The following is a 24,004-nucleotide window of genomic DNA, read 5'->3' as shown; positions in this document are numbered from 1 at the left end:
ATAGCTGCACCTGATTGGTGCACGGGCTTGTCAGTCACAACGAGAGAGTGGGTCCTCGAAAGCCGAGTCTAAATGAGACGCTGTGTTTTTACGTCATCTCCCAGAGACGAAAGCGGGAGGGGGTGGGTTTGTGAGCACAACTCGGTGGTGGCGGGGGTAGCCTGTGAAGGTGTCATGGCTGCTGTCGCTGAGCTTAGTCGCTCCAGCAGTGGTGACAGGAATTTGGAACGGAGCTGCAGCCCTAATCTCTCCCAAGAGGTGCTCTGCGAAATCTTTCGCTCTCTGCATAGCCTGGTGGGACAAGTGAGTGGTGGTCTGTGGGAGTAGGGGTATGGGAACTATCCGGCCCCTCCCCCCTTTTTTCCTCTAGCGGAGGCGGGGGGCCGAGGACGCCGGCCGGGATCCGGCCTGAGTAACTGAGGCCGGAGGAGGAGCCCGAGCCCAGCAGCCGTCGGTCGGAGCGAGGATGGCCGTACGGACTTAGTTCAGGATGGGTTGCAGACTAGATTTCCTTGCAGCTCTTCTCCCCAAGAGTGAGAGAGGAGAGTGTAAGTGGAAAACCCGGCTCCGAGAACATGTTTGGAGAGAATGAATGTGTACAAAGCTGTGTAGGTTGGGAAGGCGCCTGGCGCGTAGGACTCTGTTTCCTTCAGTCCATTCATTAGAGAAATTGATAGGCTAGCGCGGCCTGAGAGTTTTGGAAAAGAGCTCTCAGCCTTTTTTGAGTGATTTGCTGTAATGAGTCACTTGGTTTTCTTTCTTTTTTTCCTTCTGGTCGTTGTGTGCATCTCTTACCCTTTCATACAAGGAGGAAAATAAAAGGAATTAATCTAAATACTTCTTGCATAAAGTTGGATGAGTTAGCCACGGTTGACAACAGTTTGCATCGGGAACTGTTGTTTAATCGTCATTTAATTATTAACTAATTTAACTGGCTAATAACCTCTGCAGATATATCATAATAAATTGGGCTTAAATAAAAGTACTCCCTACACTCTATTACAATTAAGTGACTATTAACGTTTCATGAAGTAAAATGCAAAGCATATTTTAAATGAGAAACAACTTGAAAATACGTTTGTTTGCTTTTAAAAAGGAAATCTCTCATATTTTAGATGGAATATTTTCTAGTTCTAAATGTTTGTTATGGGGTTGGTACTAGCGCGGGTAGCAGACTTTTGTGTCGAAGATAATGTTATCTTCCTTTATAAAAATAGATCATTTGTCTGATTGGTAAAACATTATTTTTAAAAGCCGTGGGTAGATAGAGAATACATTTTTTTAAGTTATTTCAGTATTTAAAAGAAATTCTAATATGTCGCGACTTGCAAAAAGTACTACTCCAAGTTGAACATTAGTTTGGTGTAATGGAAGTTATTAATAGAATCTGATAAAAGTTATAACTTTTGAACTCAATTGTTTGCCACGGACTTACTAAAAAAATTTTAAAGACTGGGGGACATAAATATTTTAGTCTTATCACCGAAGACCTGTACTGGTTTAACATTTTAAGAATGTTTTATGACATTGGAATTGTAAGGTTTATTTATATTTAAATGTCAGGATGAAAAAAGTTTTTGCTCATCTATAATTTACATAAGGTTTTTTTTTAGTGATGAGATATTTTTTAAAGTAACATTAAGAAATAATTTAAACATTTCTTTTGAAATGTTTTGCATACTGAATTTTTACAACTCATTTAAAAATTTTAAACATTCAGATATTCTGAAGGTACAAATAGAGATGTGATTAAAGTTTACTTATGTCACTTGTCAAAAATGTTAAGAGTAAATATTTGGCGAGTTTACATGACACAGTGAAGGGACCATCTATACAAGTGTCAAAAATTAAATCCTTGTCTCATCAATTAAATGCTAACCATTTTTTACAATGCCAACCATTTTGATATTACTCTTTATATTTTGAGATGTATTCTTTAAAGATAAGCATGAAAGCCACAATACTTATCAAATTGCTCCCGGAGGAAATCACTATTTACTTTTGCAACAAGTTTGCAGGCTGTATTTTTAATTATAAGTTTCAAAAAAAATGTCAATATGCCTAATTTCATTCTGCATAGTATCATTATATTGTTGGCTCTCCTCAGTAAGAAACGAAATTGAATGTTAAAAAGTATTTTCTATCCCAGATTTCAGATTTACTGATTTTAACCTTCTTGCTTGCCTCTCCATGGTCCATTTTACCAAGCTGAAGCATTATTTATTGTTAGCTTGGAGTATCATATTAATTTAAGTTTTTACTGAAAATGCATATTTGTATAGGCCATATTAATATCGAACTAATACATTTTTGAGTGAATGGTTTACAATAACAAGTTCTGTAGGATAAAAATGCATAGAACTCATATTACTAATAGGGAAATTGTTGAGTAAATAGTTGGATATATTGGGATAATTTTATTTATTTATTTATTTTTATTGGGATAATTTTAAAGTTAATTTGTATCATGTGGTTTTCTTGAAAGACCAAATATTTTTAATTGTGCTTGGAAGGCTTACATAATCATGCTGAATTGAAAGGAGAATATGATCCCAACATTAAGATTTATTTTCTGTAAGTTATTTTCTCTAGAAAATTTGATGTTTTGCTTTGGTTGAGGATTTATCTGTGTTATCCCTAAACTCTATTATGACTAGTGTTTAGGGATAACTCTCTTATGAATAACACATAAATTTATTATCAACTATAGATCTCTTACAGGACTGTAGAAGTATAGTAATAGTTTACTTCCATACGTAAGTTGTTGTCTAATGAAATTTTTACAGGCATTAAATAATATAAACTAAGATTAATGCAGTAATCTTAATGTAAAACCTTAGTTAACATAAACTAACCTTTGCCAGTGCAGTCTATACAAAACTTCTATTTCTTTATACGTATCTAATATGGACCTTAAATGTTTCTTGTCTCATGCAAAGGGTGGGGGTGGTAAATTTTTGTCATATAGTATTCATTGAGTATAGTGCCTTTTTGGTAACTTTGGGTCTCTGGTTCTTTATTCAGTGATTCGTCTTTTTGTTTTATTATAATCACAACTCATAACATCTGTATTTGAACTAATGTAACACTTGCCTTTATTTTGTACAAAATAGGACTAACTTTTAATAAATGATTTCTGAAAAAATAATTCTATGATGCAGCATATCTTTATAGTATGCTATAAACACATGTCCCTAGAAAAGTTTATTATGGTTCACTTTTATTTACTTAAGAGCCTAAATATGGAAGCTTTCCTTCTAAAATTTTCACTAATTTTGATACTAATTTTATATTCGGGTTCTTGGTAGTTTTCTGTATATAATTTTATTCTAACAGGTCACACATAGCCAACTTATAAGAAGTTTTATATGATAAGCCCTCACACAATACTAGAAAATACTATTTAACCAAAGATTTGGCCAGTGTTGTGGAAAAGTTTTTGTTTTTCACTTCAGATTCCACAGCTAAGTAATTGTTTTTTTATTTGAAGTAAATAAACATGCTGCAGTTTATCCCTAGATTTTATAATATGTATGAATAATCTTGAGTTCCAAATTATTTTAAAAATTGGTTAAAGTTGAAAATGATAAAAATGTGATTCAGAAAACATCAGAGTAATGATGTATGTCAGTTATGTTTTTATGTACATATTTAACAAAAAGAAATGTTTATATCAGAACTTGCATAAATGTACCTTCCCCTTCTGTTTAATGCTCTGAGCTAGAAGTACTGAAAAGGGCAAGGCTTTCTTGCCTCTCATCCAAAGGTTTTAGATAATGAAGTATCAAAAAAAGCCTTATCTTTCCATCTTTCCTGGACAGTTTCACCTGTGAGATGGTCCCATTACACAGACCCAAGAATAAAATTAGAATGAGATGTCATTGTGATTTTTTTCTATAAAAATTGCACCTTTCTTGGCCTTTTAAAATGGTAACTAGGTAGAGCATTTTAATGTATCATTAAAAACCTGATAACTTTGAGCTAAATAGGCATGTTACTCTAAAGAAATATTATTTTTGTGACATCCCATATATTCAGCTTAATCGTGTAATTTTTGTGATGTCGCTGGTTTGCCCCTTTGAAGCTTAACCTCAGAGATGATGTGGTGAAAATTACAATCGATTGGAACAAGCTCCAGAGCCTCTCGGCATTCCAGCCCACTTTGCTCTTTAGTGCACTTGAACAACATGTTTTATATTTACAGGTAAATTTCTTGTTAAAAATGTTAATTCAGTATTGAGAATAGAAATTAATTGCAGTTAAATTATAAACTAGAGTATTTGTCAGGTCCGTCTTAACACTGTATTAATAGTGTTATCAATAAAAGGTTACTTCAGCCAGATTAGATCTAAATCTGTTCATTTCCATAGTGATCTGGACAGTCTCAGGAATATAGTCCAATAGGCCAATGTGGCTATGAAGACTGAATGAATGCAATTCTATTCAATTCTAGACTTGTGCCGAAAATTCAATACAGTAGCATCTATGGTGGGTTATAATTAAGCAATAAGACACGGCAGGTGTGTGTCATGCTATGATAATGATTCCATGCCTTGGGTGAGTTTGGAGGCTCATGGAGTGCTTTCAGTGGTTCAAGAAGTGGCATTATCCCAGCATGACACATCCTGGAGTGTCTATTGCAATTAAACAGTTTCAGCATACTTTTTAAAAAGAAAGTAATTTCTGTGACATTAATGTCTCATCTTAGTAAGTAGCCAGTCACTATTTTATCTTTTCTTTTTCTTAACAGTTTGAAATAATTCATCCCTTATATTAGAAGTCAACATTGAATTATTTATAATAGTATTGCTATATTTTATAATATTTCAGTTTAATAACTGAACTAGTTATTTGCTAGTTTCCGTCTCTGCAGTTATAACTGATGTTAAGTTTGCAGTTTATCTCTAATCAAAGTATATAATATGAAGTGTCAAAAGGTAAGTGGAAGAACTGTTTGGATTGGTCATTTTATTGCTATTAGGATGTTATAAGGTTTCAGAAGAATAGTTGGTATATAGTAAACAACAGAAGCAAAATTATAGTTATGAAAAAATAACTGGAACATTGACCAGTACTGGTGTGTTTTGATTAATGGAGTAAACATTGATTTTCAACCCTCTGTTCAGTGACTTTATGGGAAATTTTAACTCTGTTTCATATTGAAATAGTTAACCCTAAGATTAAAGGACAGAAATAATGAGTTGTAGAACTCAACTGAGGCCTGATTGTTGGGGTGGGGGGGGGGGGGGGAGGGTGGAATTAGTGGTATAATTTACATTATACAATAGGGTTTTTTTGTTTTGTTTTGTTTTTTTTAATTCCCTCCAGTATACTGAATGATAGGGATATATCTCTTTTCAGCTATGGAACTTGGGAGTTTTTATTTTCTTTTTAAAAATTTAATTTCGTGACCCAAGAAGGTATCTTGCCATGTCAGGAAAAGCCTGAGTGTTCACTCAGCATAACACCTATATATTTCATATCTATGCTGTCTCATTCACTTTGGCCAACTGCAGTTTCAAGTGGAGAATCTCCAGTGATACAGTGATAATGCAGGGCTTTGCTGAGTGAGAGCACTGGCTCTCATGTTAAGGAGGAAAAATACTAAGCCTTAGTGTTCTGAGGAGGCATTTGAATGACATGTTAATTAAGTGGCATTGGTGCCAGAGGCTGAGGCTTTGATTTGGCACAAAATAAAAGATGAGTGACAGAATGATTCCCTCAAAGAAAATTTTAAATTTCCTCAGGTTTTCTTTCTTTCTTTCTTTCTTTCTTTCTTTCTTTCTTTCTTTCTTTCTTTCTTTCTTTCTTTCAAACAGATTTATAGCAAATGATAATGGTCACAATAGCAGAGAACAGCAAACACATGTGATCAGATCTATGTATCCTGATATGCCAACTTTTTATATTTTGTTTGATATTAAATATTGCATTTACTTAGCAGAAATTTATATAAATATATTAAATGTGTAATTAATTTTGATTAGTTTGAACCTCTGCAGATGGAACTGTGTTTTTCTCAGCCTTTTTTAGCAAAACTTCAGCCTCTGATTAAAGAGGAGAATACAACTGTTGTTGGAGGGACAGAAAAAACAGAAATGGGGAATAAGAATGAAGTAAATGCCAAATTTCCCATTAGTGACCTACAAGAGGAAGAAAAGCACAAAGATTGTGATTTAGGAGATGTGAAAAAGACACAGATCCATGTTGATCCAGAAGTAGTTCAAATAAAGGCTGGAAAAGCAGAAGTAAGAAGTTTTGTTTTTTTTGGGGGGGGGTATTATTTTTTAAAATCTTATGCTTGAATTGTTAAAACATGCGTACTTATTGTTTGTAGATTGACAGACGAATATCTGCATTTATTGAAAGAAAGCAAGCTGAAATCAATGAAAACAACGTGAGGGAATTTTGCAATGTTATTGATTGTAATCAAGGTAACTACCTCGAAGAAGTTAATTTTCATAGGATTTTAAGCACAGTTTTTACAGTTGCTCTGATTTTTCATTTGTTTTCAAAAATGAATAACATTAAACCAGTTTATTTCACAGGTTTATTTAGAAGCTAAGGCAGCAGAATTTCTTTCTGTTTAATAATACACTACATTGCAAAAACAGGTTTCATTTTAGTTATGCAAAGATCAAATGCTACACACAAGGGCTACCACAGGTGAAGATTCTTTTAAATTTCCTTTAGAAATGAAGATGAAGTGTGGGTGGCAGTGTTGCTTAGTCTCCCAAGAAGGAACTAAGCTATATAAATTTCAAGCCTGTAAATGTACTTTTGAAATTATGATGTTAATACATAAAGTGAACTTAGTAAAGTTAATACTCCTCAAGAGGGAGCAGTTTTCTCACTACTCATGAGCTGTTTGAAATGTTTTCTGTCACGATAAAAAAAATTGTCATGAAGACTGTGGTGTCTTATGCTTTCTTCCTTTCTCTCACAGTGCATGCATTTGCTGTTCTTTTTATCAGATTCTCCTTTTCCTTTCCACTTGGTGCTATAGTATATTTACAAATCTGCAGGTATGCTGCAGTATACAAAATATTGCAAAGCACTGGCATAGATCTTACTCAGGCATCATAGTAATAATCAGAACAAGTAGTTCTTAGAAAAAATTATGGAGAAGAGTTCCTAATTGGAATGAACATTTTTCTTGTTGCCTCTACCATCTCTTAGCTAATTATTATGAATACAGAATTGTGAGATGAACCTAGAATTGACACTTACATTGGTATACTGATTCTCTTAATAATGAAATAATACAGGCTCAAGTGGGTCCTGAATTCAGCCTTTTCTGCTATTAACATTATACATTCATATCTCTAGGCTTAGTAAATTTTCCTGTTAGCTTTTCAGAACAGGTGCAATAGTGGCAAAATCTCAGGTATTGCAATCCATCCAACGGCAAGCAACCCATGAGAAAGGGTTTGTTGAGGGAACAAGCACATGTGTCACTAATGTTATTCCTCTGTTCTCCCTGCTAACTCTATTATTATAAACCACCAGGGGATAGAAATTGACAAGAATTGAAATGCTCAGCAGGATTCCTTGGCCCATTCAATCCCTTGCTGGCTCAAAACAGTGCTAGCAAGAATTGCTGTGGAGAGTGGCTAGCACTCATACATTCACTATCTTCACACCATGCTGAATTTCTCACTGATGGGTCAGTTAATCTATATACATGGAATATAACTCTGGAATGGATGATAGCTTCTTTTTTTAACCCTTAGCCCCATGTAATGTTAGAAAAAGAATGGAGAAGTGATGGCCCTTTGAACGTATATTGAGGTATCTCAAAAAAAAAAAAAAAAAACGAAAGAAAAAGAAAATGATTCTGTTTACTATCTATATAAAAGATAAATTTAGAATATTCACATAATTTAATTTGTCAGCGGAACTGTTAAGGAAACTCTGAAAAAATATGAATGTATTATAATGTGTTCGTGTATTCCTTTGATACCTGTCAATCTGACTGAAACAAAACATATTTTTTTTGAAAATCAGTTTCCATAGGGAAAAAAAGAAGTTTCCCTCAGTATCTCTTTTACCATCTATTTTTTATTATAAAATAAGGGGAAATTTTCAGGAAATTTACTGCAGTGCATGGCTTAATGTCATTTTAAGTGTAATTTCATAATATTTGACACACTTATGTTTCAAATTTATTCATGTTAGGTTAACATTATTCCAGTTTTCCCCTGGGTTTGTAATTAATTTTTTGATACCTAATTTGAGGAAAAAAAAAAAAGCTATGCCTTTCAGCTTAGAAAAAAATTGGAACAAATTTTTACAATTTATTTTTCCTAAAATTGTACCTTTAGACAGGAACAGTCTGGAAAGAGATAGATAGCTTTTGGGATTCTGAAATTAAAATGTGTTAAATGTATAATTAATCCTTTTTATTAGATGATTGCTAATTTGACCAATAAGTAATATCAAAATGCTGTATTTTTTTAAAAGGCATTTCGGTAAAAATAATGAGTTCTATTTATTTCTGTGATGAAATAAAGGGAATAAAGTCTCTTTGGCTTAAAATTAAAATGCTTTCTATAATATATAAAGTATTTTCTCCAAAGGTCCAGATGGTTTGGGTAGATATTGGTATTTGTTAAAAAATTACATTAAATTATGCCACTGAATGCTGAGGACTTTTCTTTCTGTGAATGTAAAAATTAGGTACGATTAAAGCTTATAAATTTTAGAGGGTAAAGGTCACTAAATTTTATCCTGAATAAGATGGTAATTTAATTACTGTTATTTGAAATGATAATTCTTTTATTAGTAGCATGTTAATATGAATTATTGGAAGTTTCTCAAAATCTCATATAGTTGAAGTTAAGAATATATTTAAACTTTTTTTTTTCAATATATGAAATTTATTGTCAACTTGGTTTCCATACAACACCCAGTGCTCATCCCAAAAGGTGCCCTCCTCAATACTCATCACCCACCCTCTCCTCCCTCCCACCCCCCATCAACCCTCAGTTTGTTCTCAGTTTTTAAGAGTCCGTTATGCTTTGGCTCTCTCCCACTCTAACCTCTTTTTTTTTTTTTTTTCCTTCCCCTCCCCCATGGGTTTCTGTTAAGTTTCTCAGGATCCACATAAGGGTGAAAACATATGGTATCTGTCTTTCTCTGTATGGCTTATTTCACTTAGCAAGGAATATATTTAAACTTATACTCATCTAAATTCTCCTTAGAAAACAGTTGTGCAAGAACTGATGCCATTTTTACTCCTTACCCGGGATTTAAAAGTCATGTAAAAGGTAAGTATCCACTACATATCTTCATCACTGACAGAAGTTTATTCTCAATTATAAACAAAATGGAATAGAAATCACCTTCCTATCTAAATTTTGTTTATTTTAAAACACAAAAAAAGTCTTGCCTTCATACTTGGGTTGGTTAGATGGTCTTTATAAAGTACTGTTAGGGAGATAGAATTTCTGACTTTGGAGCGTATTAAATTTACATTTCAAAGTTTCTTAATTTAGTTTCTAGAGTTGTGAATACATATGGACCACAGACTAGACCTGAAGGAATTCAAGGGTCAGGTCATAAACCTAACAGCATGCTCCGAGATTGTGGTAATCAGGCTGTAGAAGAACGACTACAAAATATTGAGGCTCACTTGCGATTGCAGACGGGTAAGCAGAGTGCTGGGCAGTGCCCTAACAAGGTACCTTTGCAAGTAGTTAAACTACACAATTTATTGAGTCACAGAATTTTCATTGAGCACTTGCCACGTACAAAACATGCTTCTGGTTGGTATGAAAATGAACAAAGCATAGTCTCTACTCTCAAGGAATCTACAGTTCATGTGTTCAGGTTCTTCCTCCTCTTGCACTTCTCACCAATTTGAGACTGTTAGTAGAAAGGGAACAGATTCCAAATAGATCCTGACACTCTCAGTTTATTAAAGTCATGGCTGAAAATTAATGTAGTCTTTTTCCTGCCACCAGTGTCATAACTTAACCATGACTATCACCCACTGTGCTAGGTACCAAGTATTGATAAATGTGATCCTATTCCCCAAAGATCTTTCAGTGAGGAGAAGCATATAACTAAGTAAATACCATAGGGGAAATGAACTAACATTTATTGAATAATACTAAGTGCCAGTCACTCAAAGTATTATACATGTCAAGTCATCTAATATTTAACAGTACCTTTGTGAGGTGTTGGTGCTGTTATTGTCAGATGAAGAAACTGAGTTCAGAGAGCTCAAGCAACAGGCCCAAGGTAGTAATGACAACTCGAAATCAAACCTCAGTCTCAACTGGCTGTAAAGCTGGTCTCCCTTCTCATTTAGTCACCAGATAACTGTTGATTCTGTCTTCTAAATATCTCTCAAACCTACCCACTTCTGTCTACTTCCACAGCTGCTTCTCTAGTTGAAGTCACTGTTCTCTGCCTCAGACTGATGGAAGGATATTTGCTGGTTGCTTTGCCACTAGTCTTCTTTCTCTTCTTCCTCAAGACCAAATCTGTACCAATGGCCAAACTGCTTTTTCTGAAGCTCAAATCTGATCTTGCTGCTCCCCAGTTAAAAATTCTTTAATGGTTTCCTGTTGCCCTTACATGCATACCAAACTTAGTACTTATATATTCATTCCACAAATAGGTATTAAGTTCCTACTGTAAGCCAGGTACTGTTCTAGGCACTGAGAATACATGTAAACAAAAATTCTAGTAATATATGCTACACAAGAAGAGCTACAGAGAAAAGCAGGTTGACCAAGAGAAGAGAAAGGAGCTTAGGATGGGAGGGGATTATAATTTTAAATAGCACGATGTACTCCTACAGTTCCAGCCCCCTCTGGGCTTCCCAGCTCCTACTCATTTTGCTGTCCTTAGGGCCTTTACCAAGGCTTTTTCTTATGCCCATGCTTTCCCCTCCTGATCCCAGACTGTTATGGATTGCCCTTTCGTGTAGTCTCAGTAGCACGTGGTACTCCCTGCCCTCCTTTACAGCAGTTAGCACAGTTGTGTTTGTTTAATATCTATGTCCCTTGCTAGATAGTAAGGTCTGTGAGAGCAAACTGTCTGCCATGTTCATTACTTTGTGCTTAGCGCAGTGTCTGGCAAAAAACGGGTATTCAAGAGGTTTTTAAATGAACGATTGCTCATTTCCCTTTTCAGATGTATGCAAAGTACAGTGGGCACAAAGTTAGTGTTCAGAACTCTCAGGAGAAATCAAGAGATGGTATCCCTGGTGAAGTGTTATTTGCATCCTTGAAGGATTAGTAGGAATTTGTCAGCAGGCAGGAGCAAATTATTCCAAAAAGAGGGAACACCGTGTGCAAAAAGTACTGAGGCACAAAAATATGGTTAGGGAATTTCTGAGTCCAGTCTAGCTGGAGTATTTGCCGGATAGAAGTAGAAGATAGAAGATGAGAAGGAGTAAATCTTTGAGGGTAATAAGAGATTAGCATTAAATGTTAACCCCTCCCCCAGAAGTAAATTCATTTAAAAAAACAACTAGATAAAAGGATTGATTGGCTTATTAAGTCTAATAGTATCCAGTAGTTAATTATGAAAAGTATCTGTTGAATGTCTACTATGTGCCAAGTACTATTTTAGACACAAGGGGGACTGAAATGATATAGCTACGGTCCTTAGCTTCAAGAACTTCACAGTCTGGGAGAAAGAATAATGCTGAAGTGGAATGTTATGGGGGCTATGAAGGAAGGACATGGTGGGGCACAAGGAGCCTCCATATGAAGAGATTCAGGCAGTGCTTCACTGATTCAGTGAAGTTTGAACTGACTCTTGAAAGATACAGAGGTGAGGCAGAGGACATTCTAGGTAAAGGGGGCAGCAAGAGCAAAGTTGAATAAGTTACTCATTTTGCTGTACTCAAGAGCAAGAACAACCAAGATCCTAAGATAAAAAAATTCTGAAAAAAGAAACCCATTTCTAGAGTTTTCATACTTAACATCAACAAAAGTTGATACCTTTGATAGAAAATTTGCCTGTATGCTTTAATTGCATAATGATTATCTAATTATATATTCGTTCAGTCTGTAAATACTGAGCACCTGTTTGTGAACTGATGATTCCTAGGTTTGTGCAGTGCACAAGCTGCACAGCCACACCAATAAACACAACAACATTTTGCCCTCCTGGAGCTCACATAAAAGTGGAGAAACAGGCAATAAAACAAAATATATGGACTGTAGTAGTAATATATGGAGGTGGTAGTAATGGTTTGGAATAAAATAAGGGAAAGAATAGGGAGTGTGTCTGTGGGGAGGTTTAGCGTTGGTATTTTTTAAAGGGTGGTCAGAGAAGTCCTTCCTGATAAGGTAACTTTTCAGCCCAGACCTAAAGTTGGTGAAAGAAAGCTTTGTGTAGGGAACCACAGGTGCTAAAGCTGTGAGAGTATTTGGCCTACTCAAATAACAGAAAAAAAGGAACCAAATGGCTAGAATGATAAAGGTGTGGGGAGAATGTCCAAATTGTTTAGGACCTTATATACTACTGTAGAGGCTCTGGTTTTTAGTCTGAGTGAGATGCAAAGGTATTGGAAGGTTTTGAGCAGAGAAATGACACTATCTGACTTACATTTTAAAAAGATCATTGCTGTGATGAGAACAGACTGGGAGCAAGGCAGAAACAAGAAGTCCAGTTTGGAGGTTGTGGTAATCCAGACAGAGATGGTGGGGGTCTAGACAAAATGGTCATATTGATGTACTGAGAAATAAAAGGATTTGGGATATAATCATAACATTAAAATTTGAATAACTTTAACTTATCTTCCCCCTCCACAGAAAGTTTGTTAGGAATTATGATGAAGCTCCTAAACATTCTTTTAGGTTAAAGGGGAAAATGTGGCATGTAGGGAGAAATATAAATTGAAAGTGATAAAGACATTGCAATCACCAAATTGGTCTGTTGTCCCCATGCATTTTTCTCCTCACAAGTAACTATCAAAATCTATCAGAAGTACAAATTGTCCGATACAGGAACTATTCAGTAGCATGTAATAAATTTAACATATAACAAATCTTCTAGAAATATAGGAAGCATAAATGGGGCTTGGGGAGAGGTGTAATATAATATATCCCACAGTGTATAACACAAAAATATGAGCTAAGGATTTCATTTTATTTTACTCTTGTTCGTTATCTTCTGAGGCTTAAATATTTCCCATTCCTCTGCACAAGTTTCTCTGCATAGTATTTTAAGAATAAATATTGTAAGAAGAATTATTCAATAGAATCTCAGAATTTTTTTAAATGTATTTAGGTGGTCCAGTGCCAAGAGACATTTATCAGAGAATTAAAAAACTTGAGGATAAAATCCTTGAATTGGAAGGCATCTCTCCTGAATATTTTCATTCTGTAGTAAGTATAAGTGTCTTTAAAAAAATAAATATTTTATTTTATGATGCTTCATCATATAACAAACAATTCACTCATTTATCTGCTATATGTGAAACACTGGTGGGTTGTTGTTTTTTTTAATGTTGAGAAAGAGAGCACGTGCGAGCGCGTGAGAGGGGAGGGGCAGAGAGCAGGGGTGACACCAAATCCAAAGCAGGCTCCACATTGTCAGCACAGAGCCCGACGCAGAGCTCGAACTCATGAACCGTGATCATGACCTGAGCCGAAGTCTGACACTTAACCAGCTGGGCCACCCAGGTGCCCCATGTGAAACACTGTTTTAGTAATTCAAAGATAGAGGTGCCTGGGTGTCTCAGTCAGTTAAGTGTCCAACTTCGGCTCAGGTCATGATCTCAACAGTTTGTGACTTTGAGCCCCACATCGGGCTCTGTGCTGACAGCTCGGAGCCCGGAGCCTGCTTCGGATTCTGTATCTCCTTCTCTCTCTGCCCCTCCCCAACTTGTGCTCTGTCTCTCTATGTCTCTCAAAAAATAAATAAACGTAAAAAAAATAATAATAATTCAAAGATAAACATAGTCATATGTAGGGAATTACCTACTTTTTAAAAAATTATGATTCTGAATTTTGTATTTAGACTCATAATTTTTTTTAAAGGGGTAGTTTTATTAAACATTACCCAAATTCTCAAATTTCAGCCATTTTCATGGCATAGTATATCAGCCTAGGTAGTTGTCAATCCTGTCACTTACAAAAATGCTATCTTATGGAACAAAGGCTTCCTCTGGGACCCTGCTCTGTCAGTTATCCTTTCTGTCTGTTTAATCCCTCACTGTCCAGACTCCTTCCCTCAGCTCATACATGTTTACATTTCTCCTCCATACTAAACAAACAAACACCTCAATCTGCCACCCTTTTTCTTTAGCTTAACCACCAAACTGTTTGAAAGACTAGTCAATGCTTGTCTAATTCCTCAACTCTGGCACTTATTTATTCATTCATTCATTTTTACCCTTTTTTCCAAGGACTTTAAGAAACGGTGTTGTACTAATAAGTCTCTTTTTGTCACATCAGCAGGTTTCAGACAAGTGACCCTGCGTTCACTGTGTTATTTTACTCAGTCTTCTGGGGTGATTATACATACACCTGCCTTTTCTGAGGTTTTATTTTGTTTTTTTTTTTTTCTTTTTTTCTTTTTTAAAGCAGTGTCATATTAGAACTTTTCACCTAAAAGTGAACAAAATGTCATCTAAAAGTGAACAAAATGTTTTAATTTACTAAATTTTTAGTGAAAATTTTACTAAAACTCCTGGGTCAGAAAAACTATGTAAAGTAACTCATATTAGCATGAATCATTTATAAGTCACTGGTGAAAATATATTTAAAATTATTTTAGGTAAACCAGCAATTTTTCCAAAGTGGTGAATTAGGTATTCGAGTAAGGTAAAGAAGTATTTCCAGATGAAGAAGGCAGGTTTATATAACAAAAGTGAGCAATGAAGCTTAAAGATCAAGAATTTAGAGAAAGAGTTTTAGTGATTTATTTCCTTCAAATGTAAAATAAGGTTTATTGAAGTTCTAAAGGCTGAAGCAAGGATTAAATGAGGTAATACCAGTCAAGCACTTAGCACACTGTCTAGCACGTAGTAAAAACCTCAGTAACTCTGCATTTACTTAGTTTCAGAAACCAGCTATGAATACACTGTGTCATATGTAAAATGTGGATAAGTCATATAATTCCTTTAGCCTTCAGTTGTCTAATTTAGAAAATTTCTTGGTTATATTACATAATTGCAAAGGTTTTTCCACTTTTAGGGTTGTTCTTTGAATGTATCTTCCTAGAAAACTTGATAAAGATTTTATGCTTTTTCCTAAAACAGTCTGCCATAAGTTTTTTTTCTCCATTCAAGTTGCCTTCATTAAGTAATTCCTAGGCAGATTATTTTTCTAGTTCAATTTCATACTTTGTTAATATAGCTCTTGTTAACAACAGAACTGATCTTAACAGAGAATATCGTAGTATTGGATGCCTCCAGAGAGACCTTGCTCCATCATTATTCTCTTTGTTTTTGATTTATAAAGCTTAACATCCACCTGTTACTGAACTTGATTAACAAAAGAACAAGCCCTTCAAATCATAATCTTGTTTTGGGGATGTCTTATACACAAGATAGAATGTTTAGACTATTTTGGTTAAAGAGGTAGACTAGTCAGATTGTAGAAGACCTTAAATACCATACCCAGAAGTTTAAAGCATTTAAAGTTTAAATGCTATTGAAAGCATTTGAGCAGGGAAGAGACTTGTGCAAGTTACTCACAAGATTTATCTAATACTCTGCGAGATAAATGAAAAGGGAGAGACCAAGAATAAGGAGACATTATTATACTAGCTTAGATATGAAGTGAGATTCTGAACTAAGGACAAGAGAGTGAGAATAGAAAAGATTAATGCAAGAGGCATAGAGCAAGGGTGAGTCAATTTTCTGGTTGGAAAAATTATACTATCATTGACAGAAATAAGAAAATCTGGAGGGGGAGTTATTTTGGGAGGAAATGTGAATTTAAAGTCATATCAGGATATGCAGATAGAAACATCAGGTAAACTTTTCAAGAGTAGGACTTATACTTCAAATAATTGGGAAAGTCTGTAGAGGTGATAATTAAAACACAGAATGGGTGAAAAGAACACTGGGATTGTCAGAGGCCTGAAGTCTGAAACTTGGTGACAACTTTAGGAGCAGGAAGCATTATAGATGCAAACAGGATTGGCCTGTATGTGTTAGGTTGCCATACTTGTGATAAAACTAGTACTCTAAAAATATATTTCCAGATATGTTAAACAATATATATTTGATTAGAAGGAACACTTCTGGATTAGTATTACAAATGACAAGTCCAAATTAATAGTGAGCTACAAGGAAGGACAAAACACTGAAAAGGTTTAAACATTCAGATTAACTCTATCCTTAAGGCCTATAAATAAACATGGCACAGGCCCAATGGCACAGGCACTCACCCCTCCTAAACAGAATGAATGTGCCATCTCTGGGAGCCACACTCTTCGCTTAAGGTAGGTCCGGCTCTAGGAACATCTGTGGACATGGGCAGAGTTAAAACACATACCCTGTAGAGGACATATACTCATCACTCTCACCATCCTCATGCTGGGAGTACACGTATGGAAATCACGTATTTCTACATATCTTTCAAAAGTGTATAGAAAAGAGTACATACACTGTACAGTCTTCTAGCTTCTAAAGTTAGTAAGGGAGGGGTGCCTGTGGCTTAGTCAGTTGAGTGACTGACTTCTGCTTGGGTCATGTTCTCATAGTTCGTGAGTCTGAGCCCCATGTAGGTCTCTGCACTGACAGCGAGGAGCCTGCTTTGGAATGTCTCCCTGTCTCTTTCTGCCCCTCTTCTGCTCATGTGCATTCTCTCTCAAAAATAAATAAACATAAAATAAACTTAGTAAGGGAAAATTGAGCCCATTATATTTCTTATGGATTGAATTTTTATAGAAACTGAATTCTGAACTCTGAGAATATTTATCTGTGTTTATTCCAGACTTACATGTAGATGAATTCTAAACACAGGGAAGACTCATAGTTGAACAGAGATTGGTTATCATGGGTAACATTGAAGCACAGCATATGAAAAGGGAAAAGCTAACGGAAAAAAGATATAAATTGCATTTGATTCAGGAACAAAAGTAAGTTACGTAAAGTTCTTTTCAGTTATGAAACACATAAAACTCCAAAACAATGTATATAAAGCAGGAATTACAACAGAGATTAGTGTTTTGTTGTACCTTTTAAAGTAATAGTTCTAAAGGTCTTCATTCTTCACATTCAACATAAGATTTGAATGGGATAATGTTTTAAAATTTTTAAGGGCGTCCCTTAATAGACATTTAAAAGATAAAATCCTTATTAGTATTTCCAAAGAATTATTACTGATTTTAAATTTTGACCCTTGAAACCGTAAATATAACATGCTTCACAAATATATTTTTATAGCATTGTTCATTTTATAGCACTTACCACTTACATGTTTACACATCTGTTTTTTACACTATATTTTGAACCTCTGAAGGGCAGGAACTGTGTCTTGTTCATCTTTGAACACATAGACCATAGTAGGCATTGAATAAATGTGTGAATGGATAGGGTTTGGCTGCTAGTTCATTACTGGACTTTTGAAGGTGTGTTACCTTTGTTCCAAAGCACTGACTAGGTGGATCCTTAACCATGTCTGTAATGGCAACTCCTGGTTCTGAAGGTAAGTATAGGAAGAAGGGAGTCAACTTCATGTGCACAGGCCATGTACGTGTGAAAGTGTGTCATGGGCCTGAAGCGTGAGGTAGTAACTGGATCTGGCTAGAATATAAAACTGCAAACACATTTTGGAGGGCCTTGAAGGTCACACTAACCAGTTTGCAATTCTGGTGTCACTGGTGCACAATTAAGTTTTTGAGAAAGAGAAACTTGTTCCTGTCTGGTGGCATTATGAAGTTTGAGTTAGAGATTAGAGTCCAGAAAGATAGTTTAGGAAATAGATCATTGTCCACACCAAGAAGAAATCTGAATCACGGTAGTGGGATGGGACCACAATGGAAGAAATACTTAAGACCCTACACCTAAACTAAGCCCCCCAAAACCACATTTTACTGTTTTTAAGTTACTGAATCTGATGTCCTTATTCTCCTCATTCTGATACTTCTCACTTTGGTTTTGTGATATAATAATAATCTGATTGCTCAATGACATGGAAACTGTCAATATTTTAATAGACTAAACTGTTAGGAAAACAAGGGGAAGTATATTTTAATCAGGTGTGTAAAAAGGCACCCCTTGGGAAGGTAGAAGACTGAGGAGTCATCTGACCAAAATTAAACCTTAAGCCCTTACCTGCCTATGGGCCCATCACAGGTATCCAGCTTAGTTTGGCAAAGGAAGGAACCTGTTTATATAAACACCTTTCCCCCCATATTTAATAATTATAGTACTTTGGGGCACTTGGATAGCTTAGTTGGTTAAGTGTCCGACTTTAGCTCAGGTCTTGATCTCACAGTTCATGGGTTTGAGCCCCAAGTCTGGCTCTGTGCTGACAGCTTCAGATTCTGTGTCTCCTTCTCTCTATGCCCCTCTCCTGCTCATACTCTGTATCTCACTAAAAAATAAATAAACATTAAAAAAAAAAACAATTACAACACTTCATGATTTCCCACTTACTGTAACTACTGATAAAGAAGCATACCTCAGTATTCTTTGAAACAGCTTTTGACACAAAGGAAAATGAAAGTTTTTACCTTTTATTCTAAATCTTAGTGGTCAGAAATATTCATGAGAAATTTTTGCCACCTACATTGACAATTTCTTTGTCAAATATACCGATATACTAATTTGCCATTCAGAAGCTTATGGTTCTGTGAAACTAAGAAAATCTAGAAATTCATTTGGTCAAGGTTTAAAAGGCTCAGCAGCATGTCAGTGAGAATGTTGTCAGCTTAAGTAATAGAGATTTAAACTTAAATTGGCTTGAACAGCATGGAAATTATCTTACAAAGTAGGAAGTTCAATGGTAGTACACTCTTCAGGGTTAATTGGTTCTTGGGCTAAATCATGGTTGTCAAAGAATTGGGCTCTTTCCCCCTCAGCTCTGCTTGGTATTGGCTTTTCCCCCAGTGGCAGATTGCAAGACAGCTACTTTCAGGTGTCCTATTCAGACACAGCAGTGTCCAGAGGAACTGCCTCTTTTGAAGGCTTTCTCTTAGAAGTGAGAAAGCTTTTTCCAGAAGCTCTCTCCCGAGTCTCCAGCAAACCTCTTCTTACTCATTGGCCAGAACTGGGCCCATGTCCATTCTAGTCGCTGACAAGACCAGTGGGATACGATCAGCATTCCCCTGAGTCCTATAGAGGAGCAGTGGGTAGCTGCTTGTACAGACAACCACAGTGATCATCAGAGTCAACCAAGGATGTGTGTACATGTGTGTGTTTTCACCTGGTACTCCAAATTCTGTTTTCCTCTATTGCTTCACTTGTTCAGTATCCTGAAAGGCTATAAGAAAGGAAACTAAGTAGAGAAAGTCCCCACAGCATCTCCTTCCATAATTATTCCCCCTCATTAGAAGCTGGGAATTAATGGGAATGTGTGTGTAGCCAGGGAGGAGCATGTTGCTTTGATGTCACTACTATATACTTTTTTTTTTTTTAAGTTTATTTACTTATTTTGAGAACAGAGAGAGTGCTAGCAGAGGAGGAGCAGAAAGAGAGAGGGAGAGAGAGAATCCCAGGCAGGCTCCTTGCTGTCAGCACAGAGCCCAACTCGGGGCTTGATCTCCTGAGCATTGAGATCATGACCTGAGCAGAAATCAAGAGTCAGATGCTTAACCGACTGAGCCACCCAGGCACCCTATTACTATATACTTTTAAGATCATCTTTTAGAGACTATCTTCCAAGATACAAGGACACAGATATCAGTGGCAGATAGTGCTTGATGAGTTCTGTGGGCTTTGTTTCTGCCAGGGTTCTCTGTGTTGTGTTCAGTATTCTATAAAGGAAAATTGTTTATATTTTCTAAGCATTGATTACTTACTTTCTTTTTATCTAGAGCTTTTCCGGAAAAAGAAGAAAAGTACAACCACCTCAAGTAAGTTACTGAATTCTCATTGTGGCTTCTGAAATAGTTGGATAAATTTTATGCCTCTCATCAGTAAAGTTTCTACACTGGTTGTTTTTAGATCATACCCTGGGATTCAAGATTGAAAAAAAAAAAAAGGGCAGCATAAATTAATGAACTTGAATTAAATAATTTTATTTCAAGGGTAAGGAATGATTCATATGAGTCATATAAATGTGAAAGTATCTAGCTGTTAATTGTGGCAGAATGTATCAATTACCAAATGCAGAAAAATAATAAATGCTAGGTAATTTAAATCCCCCCCATCTCAGGAACCCCAAGATTAAGAGCCCTATGCTCTACAGACTGAGACAGCCAGGCACCCCACCCGCCCCTCCCCCTTTTGCTGACCCTACTAATTAGCAGCATCTAAATCAAAAAAGGATGTTTGGCAGAGGTTGACTTCAGCCTACCACTGTCCACAGTCCTACTATATTAATTAGTTGAATCTTAATTAGTGAGGTTCTCATAGCTGTTAATGGTAGTAATGTAAATTTAAAGTTGGAGAAAACTTGGGGCGCCTGGGTGGCTCAGTTGGTTGAAGCGTCCGACTTCAGCTCAGGTCACGATCTCGCGGACCGTGAGTTTGAGCCCCGCATCGGGCTCTGGGCTGATGGCTCAGAGCCTGGAGCCTGCTTCCGATTCTGTGTCTCCCTCTCTCTGACCCTCCCCCGTTCATGCTCTGTCTCTCTCTGTCTCAAAAATAAATAAACGTTAAAAAAAAAAAATTAAAAAAAATAAAGTTGGAGAAAACTTAAAAAAAAGTTTTTGGTTTATTTTTGAAGAATAGTTTTCTACTTATTTTTTTTTTGTAAAATTTTGAATAAATTTCTGAGAGCATCCGTGTTTTCCAGGAGAGGTAGTTGCTTGCAGTTGATCCATCAAAAGAGAATTTCTAGCAGTTAAGCTAATCCTAAAGTTTAATTTTTTTACTGTGAGAATAGTCAATTAAAGGAAAAGTTTTTACAATCCTTTCAAAGTGAGAGTAGTCAGTTAAAGAAAAGTTTTTACAATCCTTTCAAAGTGAGAGTAGTCAGTTAAAGAAAAGTTTTTACAATCCTTTCGAAGTATCCAGGAGAGCTTCCTCATTAGGAAAGAGAAAAAAAGTATGAAATATTTTAAGCCTTGTTATTTTCTGCCTATCTGATATAGCCAACATAAATAGTTCAATTTAAGAATTATTCTTATGGGGGCACCTGGGTCGTGCAGTCGGTTAAGCATCTGACTCTTGGTTTTGAGTGAGGTCATGATCTCATGGTTCAAGAATTCGAGGCCCTTGTCAGGCTTTGCTCTGATAGCACAGAGCTTGCTCCTCCTGTCTCTGCCCTCACTCATGTGTCTACGCTCTCATTCTCTCTCTCTCAAAATAATAATAATAATAAAAACATTTAAAAATTACTCTTATGAAGGAAAAAAAAGACATTTACTGTATTGTCAGTATTTCTAGTTCATTTAGCCCTTTATCTGCATTAAGATACTTCAGAGTCTTATTCAGCAATTTCTATTCTTGTTTACAGCAGAATTATTCACTGGCTGAACTTGATGAAAAAATTAGTGCCCTCAGACAAGCCCTGCTCAGAAAATCAAGAGAAGCAGACTCCATGGCTACCCACCACCTTCCATGAAAAACTCCTCTCATTCTTGTCATTTTACTTTTTTTATATACTTACAGTGCAGTTAATTAAGTGGATATGTGTTTATCAATGTAACTTACCTTCTCTGAAATCAAGGTTCTTTTCATGAGAGTCTGGCCTGCAGCAGGTCATCTGCAGATATTCCAGTGAAGTTTGAAATGGTTATAAGGTGTGGAAAACAGCATTGTCGGAAAGTGTCCCCTTCTGTTCTAAAGGAGGTATTTTGGAAACCGAAAAACTTAATTTCAAAGCACATCTTTTTGTGTGTGTGTACATGCCACAGAAAGGACGATTTATTTTGAATAGTGATATTTAAAAGGACTTTATATTTGTAACATCAGTGTCAACCAGTTTTTTTGTTTAAATCAGTACTTTGTACGTAATAGGCAAGAAGAATTTACCAACTGAAATGAATTTTAAATGAATGCATACTTTTTTTTCCAAATGCCAACTTTAATGTAAATAAACAGTAGACTCTACCTTTATCCCCTTACTGTGTGACCTTTAGCAAATTAATCTCTCTTTGTATCTTAATTTCTTTATCGGTAAAATGGCATTGATAATAATAAAACCTACGGTTGTCATGAATAGGTGAGATCATGCATATACAGCTTTTGAAACTGGCCCAAGGGCAGTGCTCAGTAAATGTTAGCTATTATTCCAGTATAAAACCAAGTCTGTCTTTGAAAGTGTTTAGACGTTACAAATAGTCCCTCTCTCTTGACAGCCTCACTTTTTTACAGTGTCCCAGTTATGTTAGGCAGCATATGTATTTCTATAGTTGCAAATTAATCATTGAAAAGATGCAGCTACAGTCAAGGAGCAGATGTTTAGGTCAAGAATTGTTTTGGTTGCAAGAATCAAATCTACCTAAAATAGCTTGTAAATAGGAACTTGTTGAATCAAAAAATCTGGAATTTAATTATAAGAAGTATAGCTGGACATTGTGGTACCTAGGAGGTCACCAACAGTTCATCTCTCTCTGTCTCTAGCTGCCTCTGACTGTTTCTATGTCTAGTTCTCTGTGCCCTACCTTCCTTCTTTTCTGCTCTCCCTCTTCCTCTCTTTCCCTCTGTCTCTCTTCTTCGTTCTTTTTCTCTTACCCCTAATCATCTATGTGACTGCCTTATTCTCTGTGAACTGATTTCTCTGAAGGCCTCTTCATTACTACTTGATAGTAACTTCATTACTCCATACAGGGTGACATGTTAGCCCTGTCTCCATAGCCTTGGCATTCATGCCTTTGAGTTGACATGGTGCAAACTCGAACCCAACTCTGCAGAACCTCACAACTCCTCTTAGATCTCACTCAGTGTGATCAGGGGTCTCTATCAGTTGTGGCCAGGATGATGGGGCAGGACCTCACAGAAATACACAGTATGCACACAACCTTGCACAACCATTTGTGGAAGCTTTGAGAATGGGGGCACCAGGTAAAAAATAGGGGCTTTGAAATCATTCCCAAGAAGTAGCTGTGGACTATGTCGATTCTACTAACATTTTAACCACTATATTTCTTCTCTGTGGAGCAACTCATCCTTCAAGATCGTCTTGCCCAGCGTAATCCAGTATATGTAATGCTCAGTCTCCATTACAGTCTGGTCATTGTAATCATCCTGCCAGAATGACCTCCTCTGGGTTTACTGGCACATTTACTACCATCATGCCAGTAACAACAGGAAAAAAGTCAATAAAAGTAAAAATGAGGTTAACTTAGAGGTAGAGAAGAAACCTAGAAAACAGGATCACATACTGGTCACTAGTCTGCCCCGAAATAAATGTCTTGAGTCTGTTTCTTGACCCTCTTGACAGTAGAATAAGTTCCCAAATCATGCCTAACAGTCCTAGGATCTGTCCACTAGAAGGATTTCCTTTTACCATTGTCCCCTTCAGGCCTCCTCTCTCCACTTCAGTAAGTGTTGTCCGGTGCCAGCATCCTTTCTACTTGAGTTCAAGCCTCCAAAAAAGACCAGGACTAAACACCATGTTGATTTGAGTTGGCATAGGTGCTTATTCAAGACTAAGGTTCTGATGATAACTACCCCAGAATTTTAGAGAGTTTTCAATCACCGTCTTTCTTGAGTACATCCTTGACTGAAAGTCAATGCTAGGAATTTCTGTGTGGGTAAGTTTGCTTCTTTAATTACCAGGCTACCTAATGACCATTTCCTCAGGACTTTTGTTAGTTTGGCTCCTCTTAGACCCATTGTTCTTAATGGCCCGGTCCTCAAGAGAATAAAGGAGGAAAAGTGGAAAAGGTTTTGCAAAACAGGAAGCACTTCCACCTCAGTCTACCCCTAAAAATCCCTCCCCTCCAGTCTAAGGAAGTGATTTACTAAGGG

The 24,004-nt window shown here is 36.2% G+C and overlaps 1 protein-coding gene across 11 annotated transcripts; it reads left to right on the top strand.

Annotated features, from left to right (window-relative positions):
• The first annotated feature begins 121 nt into the window (after positions 1-121).
• MBIP (MAP3K12 binding inhibitory protein 1) lies at positions 122-22,250 on the top strand. Of its 11 annotated transcripts, none has more exons than XM_053889357.1 (10): positions 122-303; positions 4,085-4,204; positions 6,024-6,248; positions 6,338-6,434; positions 9,204-9,269; positions 9,498-9,650; positions 13,255-13,352; positions 19,960-19,998; positions 20,090-20,173; positions 21,549-21,661. In XM_053889357.1, exons 1-9 carry the CDS (start codon positions 175-177, stop codon positions 20,135-20,137), a joined length of 975 nt encoding a protein of 324 aa, XP_053745332.1. In that variant the 5' UTR covers positions 122-174; the 3' UTR covers positions 20,138-20,173; positions 21,549-21,661. The 11 variants fall into 11 exon arrangements, 10 of the variants coding, with proteins under 10 accessions (XP_053745332.1, XP_053745333.1, XP_019281680.2 ...); XR_002074339.2 differs by lacking the exon at positions 20,090-20,173 and adding an exon at positions 16,914-17,058 and having other exon boundaries at positions 123-303; positions 21,546-21,620; XM_053889358.1 differs by lacking the exon at positions 13,255-13,352.
• Positions 22,251-24,004: the final 1,754 nt, after the last annotated feature.

This window comes from Panthera pardus, unplaced genomic scaffold, assembly GCF_024362965.1.
Source record: "Panthera pardus isolate Hobbes unplaced genomic scaffold, ASM2436296v1 HiC_scaffold_24, whole genome shotgun sequence".
NCBI lineage: Eukaryota > Metazoa > Chordata > Mammalia > Carnivora > Felidae > Panthera > Panthera pardus.
The sequence above is the reverse complement of the archived record's forward strand: the minus strand, read 5'-3'. Positions and strand labels throughout refer to the sequence as shown.

Coding starts and splice junctions, on each gene's coding strand:
- MBIP (XM_019426128.2), top strand. CDS start 175: ATGGCTGCTGTCGCTGAGCTTAGTCGCTCCAGCAGTGGTGACAGGAAT. Junction 6,435..9,203: donor TGTTATTGATTGTAATCAAG/GTAACTACCTCG, acceptor AATTCTCCTTAG/AAAACAGTTGTGCAAGAACT. Junction 19,999..21,545: donor GAAAAGTACAACCACCTCAA/GTAAGTTACTGA, acceptor TCTTGTTTACAG/CAGAATTATTCACTGGCTGA.